This window comes from Phoenix dactylifera, unplaced genomic scaffold (genome assembly GCF_009389715.1).
Source record: "Phoenix dactylifera cultivar Barhee BC4 unplaced genomic scaffold, palm_55x_up_171113_PBpolish2nd_filt_p 002432F, whole genome shotgun sequence".
Lineage (NCBI taxonomy): Eukaryota > Viridiplantae > Streptophyta > Magnoliopsida > Arecales > Arecaceae > Phoenix > Phoenix dactylifera.
Window position 1 is genome coordinate 1 of NW_024069651.1, and position 5,418 is coordinate 5,418.

General features: G+C 39.3%; 1 protein-coding gene and 1 long non-coding RNA gene across 2 annotated transcripts; both read right to left on the reverse strand.

Moving 5' to 3' along the window:
• Positions 1–3,304: 3,304 nt before the first annotated feature.
• On the reverse strand, positions 3,305–4,515 carry LOC120109588. Its single transcript, XR_005510419.1, has 3 exons — positions 3,775–4,515; positions 3,601–3,672; positions 3,305–3,511 (listed from the first exon to the last, which is right to left on the reverse strand). It is a non-coding gene; the product is annotated as an uncharacterized LOC120109588 (long non-coding RNA).
• Positions 4,516–4,672: 157 nt separating this feature from the next.
• Positions 4,673–5,418, reverse strand: LOC120109587 (zinc finger BED domain-containing protein RICESLEEPER 2-like). Its single transcript, XM_039123348.1, has 2 exons — positions 5,081–5,418; positions 4,673–4,990 (listed from the first exon to the last, which is right to left on the reverse strand). Exons 1-2 carry the CDS (start codon positions 5,406–5,408, stop codon positions 4,905–4,907), a joined length of 414 nt encoding a protein of 137 aa, XP_038979276.1. The 5' UTR covers positions 5,409–5,418; the 3' UTR covers positions 4,673–4,904.

Sequence of the window (5,418 nt, forward strand, 5' to 3'; positions counted from 1 at the left end):
CCTCCATACATCGGAATAGGGGTAGAGCCTCTGTTTCGAAAGGAAACAGGGGCTTTGGCCCCTTTTTATATTTTTTTGAATTTTTGAAGTTAGCATGTTGACTTCACTTAATTTTTTTTTAAAACATGATAAGCGAAGTCGGTAGTTGCTATCGATTTTACTTAAAAAAATTTAAAAGGACATTAAAAGAAGCTGAAGCCCTAGTTTCTTTTGAAACTAGAGCTCCGCCCCTGTTCTGATGCATGGAGGGAGGGCTTTGAAAGCCCTCTCTCCCCTCCCTCGGCCTTGTTTTGGCAGCCCTCGCTCACCATTGCCTCTCCCTCCCCCCTCTCTCTCTTTTTCTCTTCTCTCTCTCCCCTCCTTCGCCGGTTTCTTGATTTGAAGTTTGGAATCATCTCGGTCTGCCGCCGGTACGGCTCGGTGTGCCCGAATTGGGCGGTACGAGACGGTTTCGTCGTCCTTGCTGATAAGTGTCTCCCCCTCTCCTCTTTCCTCCCTTCTTCTCTCTCTCTCTCGTGCTTTGCTAAGGTTGGGGTTAGGGTTTCTCTTGACCCTCCCTTCCTCCTTCCTCTTTTCTCGCTTGCTCTCACTCACTCTGCTAGGGCTAGGGTTAGGGTTAGGTGTAAGGACTTAACCCTCAGCCCTCTTTCCTCCCTCTTTTCCTCTTTTTCCCTCTTCTCTCTTTTTCTCTTTTTCCTCTTTCTTCTCTTTTTCTCTTTTTCCTCTCTCTTCCCCTCTTCCTCCTCTCTTATTTCGGTACACTTAGAGTGGCATGGTACGGACCATACTAAATTGAACCGGTCATTGGCCGGTACAACCTCCCCGATATCGGTTCGGCGAATCTTAGTATTTGCTGATTGTAGGATAGTTTAGTTGACTGAGATCAAGGTTCCAATCTTGGGTTATCGGTTGGGCATCTTGAATTTTTGACGTTTGTAGTTTTTGTTGCTAAAAACAATTGACAAATAAAGCGAGTTAAGAAAACTCATGTTTCACATTTTAAAAAAAATGCATTTTTTTGGAATCATTTGATGTAGGATTTGGTATTTTAATGAAAGTCCAAAACTGCAAATTATTAATTCAAGGTACTACTCAATAAAGTCATGGTTTTTCCTATCTAATCAAGGTTCGCCGTACCGTACCGGACTCCATATCGGTGCACACTATCATAGTGTCGGTACGGTACGGTATGCGGTACGCCATCGGTACGGTATGGTATGCCGGTACTGTCCGGTACGGTACGGTACAGCATACCATGTATCTAATATGACTATAAATATCTATGAGTAAAATGCATAAGTATCAAATTACACCGAGTTTGTAACCTTATATGATATTTGCCATTTACTTTAAAATTATTCTGATTCTCCTAATTCTCCAGCTTTGTCTTATCCTTGGCCTTACCTTTATTGTCATGCTTGTGCTTTGCTCAAAATCCTTATGGTCTATACTTCTATACTGCTTCCCAAGCATCTATCTGTTAATTAGGTTCACTGTTTGATGCATTTGCGATCTTTGAATACTTTGTCTATCCCTATTTTCTTATTCTTTTTTCCTCGATTGTTCTTATAACTCTTATCACCATCCCTTGCCCATCCTTCATAGACGATGATTGTGACAATTTGTCTGTATTTCTAGTTTTTACTATTAAGATTCTTAACTTATTATTAGCTTGTCCAACATCCATGATTGCCAGCGTATGTGTTTGACAGGCTTTGAACTCTTTGGTGAATGAACATATAATTAGAATCTTGTTCCTCGTGTAAACAAGGTTTACTTATGTTGTGTACTGTTCTGAAATATCAAGTTTCTCTATGACGGTTGAATTGTGAATTTTGAGGCCTATCCCATTGCTCTTTGCTTTACTATGGCATATTTCTTGTTCTATTTTCAATTTTCAAGGTTATGCTTCTCGTGATGACTAACATTTCTATTTTCATTATCTGACTTTGATGCCTTGCAATTAACATGGTTGTGTTTTCATTTTCCTGTCATCTCCTTACTGTACATTTTGATGTGACAAATAGATGACAATATGTGATTGACTTCCACATTTTCAGCCATGACTTCCCACGTACCTTATTGTTCCATATATTTAGTTTATTAGGTATCCTTTACTCTGTTTAATAAGATTTGGATACTATGTTCACACTATCTAAATTACAAATTTTCATCCTTGATCCACTATGGGATAGAGGTGTAACATAATTGTACTTTATATGTTTGGATTGCATACATATGGTCATCCTTTGCGGGTTAGCCTTGGCATAATAGTAAAGTTGTTCTATTGCGACCTGGATGTCACGGGTTCGAAACATGGAAATAGCCTCTCCATGCATGGTGGTAAGGTTGTGTATATTTGACCCTCCCCAGATCCTAATAAGTAGGAGCCTTGTGCACTAGGGCCCATTTTCATGGTTGTCCTATGTGTATGAGTTACACCATTGGCGTAAATTACTTGAGAATCAAATGTAATATGTTAGGAGTATGGTTTGCATAGTTGTCTAATAACACTCATTGTTGCATCCTTTTAACTACTTATCCTCATCCCCCTCCCAATCCTAGAAGTTCAGCGTATGACAACTTTTTGGTTTTAGATTGGTGTGAATTTGGCAAATTCCGAGAAATCCTAGCTGCATTTTGCCTGATAATATAGTGATGCTCCAAAATGAACTTCTAATTTTGCCTTTTGTTTAATTTTTGGTTTTATCTTTTATTTTATTTTGATCTCTCTTTTTTTTGCAGCTTTTAAGTTTTATTTGATGTGTATTTATATTTCTTTATTGCAGGTGACATCTGTTTCATTTAGTGGTTGCGATACCTATTTTGTTGCCTCTATCAAATAATACCTACCAATAAACTGTGGGAAGGTTTCTTCAGATGCATCTTGTCAAAGCAATGATATGCGTTTCTTTAGGCCTCTACATTAGGGCTGGAAGTGGGCCGGGCCGGGTTGGGCCAAACCCCTACTCAAGCCCGGCCCGAATTTTTTTTCCGGGCTTCGGGCCGGGCCGGAGCCCGAAAAATTTTTAAGGAACAAGGCCCGAGCCCGGCCCGAGCCCATTTGGGCCGGCCCAATTGGGCCCTAACCTGGGCCGGCCCGTTTGGGCCAGCTCGTTTGGGCCAGCCCGATCCCGAGCCCGGCCCGATCCCCAGCCCGGCCCGATCCCGAGCCCGGCCAGCCCGTTTGGGTCAGCTCCAATGTAGTTTAAAAGCTGCTCTAAATCCTACCAAACGAAAACAAAATGTGATTGGCAAAATACAAATGCATATAAAATATCAGATGCTTTATGCTTAAAAGCCGCACAAAGAAATGAAGAGAATATATCATACAATATGCAATTAGGAGTCACAAAGTCATAGCTGCCCTGTTTTATGTGCTTCTTTAACTTATTTTTCATATTTACACTTATTTTCATATTTACACAGCAGATAAGCATTCTTATGAAGCAGAGAGCTTATACCACCTGGGTTTCCAGTGCCTGGAATATGTCTGTTCGAGAAACCATTCCTGTTTAAACACATTTCAGATCATATCAGTAAATATTCATTGACAAGATCCCCAGAGAACAGTTTAGTCTTTATGTATATATCTCTTACCTACAACTTGCTGTTTTTCATTTACGATTGGTACCCTATGGATCTTCATCTTAAGCATCAAAGCTGCAGCATCTGCACGATATTGCAGCCAAGAAACAAGAGTATTTCCCAAATTTTATGGAATCACATACGCAATTATGTTCATAAAGAAAGAAGGTTCAGTTACAAACTTACCTAAAACTGTCTTGTCAGGTGACAGAGTGATGGCAGGAGAGGACATCACTTCACCAACCTTCGATTTCAACTGCTTAACCAATAATACCCTATCAGAAAATTGAGTAGAGGAAGAGGGATAGGAGAGGTAGGGAAATAAAAATTAACTTCTGATGAAAATTGTACCATCTTAGTACTGAACCATAAGTGCCACTTGGCCACCAGATTTTATTATGCATGAATCAGTTAGAAAGATGAAGCATATATGAAAATGTAATCTTGAAATACTCTTTTATCATGGAACCTTAATTGAATAAGGAAAAATATCAATTGATAGAATTCAGACGGCTTTGTAATCTGATGATATAGACTCAACTGAAGGAGCATAGTCATGAATATATGAACGTGAGCCTCCCAAGCGCAAAGGATATCGTAGAGGAACATCAAGGTACGATGCAATAAGCAATACAGCCTGCAAAGCAAGGAAGAAAATAAATAACAAGCCGACCCTGATATCTCTACCTGGCTACCTGCTTACCATGATAGCTCTACAAAGTGAGACTCTTGAGTGGTTCCATGGTTCATCATAAAGTCACTGAAGCAACCCAGCAATGGATAATAGTGCACTTACCTTTAAAGAACCACAAAGAAACAGTAGATATACGGATCAAAATTCAGCTTTATAATGTCATTCCCCTGAGTGGTTCCATATGCTGCTCTTGTAAACATACAAGCAAAAATGTCGACAAGCAAACAACCTATTCAACTTAAATCAAATATAAGATACCAAGTAGGCAATCAGACAGATCATTAACAAAATAGCATCTGATAGTTTGAAGATAACTTGCAAAAAAATTCATTCCATGCAACCAACTGCAACGATACAACTGAAACCAAACAAAAGGATTCCATCAAAAACAAGGATAAAAAAAATCATCGGCCTGAAGTCGTTGTTCCCTGCACAATAATATATTCATCATATCCATGTAATAGAGAAACCCCTGAAGTCAGCTTCAAGCCTGCAGTTCAAAAACATACAACTCTCATAAAATTTTGCAACAAATAACCATGATCCACATGAAAATACTCCATCCACAAACATACTTCATACTTGATACTTTAGGTATGAACTAGATCTGATGAGGGTATCGTCATTCAGTTCTCCCAAATTGCCCACTCCAGGAGTCCAGGGTGTCGTCATCTACATTCAACGTTACAGAACTCGAGCAATTTGCAACTGTTAACACACAAATCAATCATAAATGTTTAAATTATAAGTACAATAAGCAAATAAAAAATATTAGATAAATTTAAAAGATTTATATACCTTCATCATATTGTTCACGAAGCCAATCTTGGGTACACACTAAGGCTTCTACGGTAGAAGGGCTCAAAGAGCTTCGATACTGATCCACAACTCTACCACCAGTGCTGAATGCTGACTCAGATGAAACAGTGGAGACTGGAATAGCTAGAACATCTCGAGCCATTCTTGATAGTATAGGATAGACTGCTGCATTGCTCTTCCACCAAGCCAAGATGTCAAACTCTTTATTCTCCAAATCAGGAAGTACATCATCATCCAAATAACTATCCAACTCGGATCTCTTAGGGCGTTTTGAAGAACTCTGACTTCTAAATTGAGCAAAGTCCATACCAAATTTT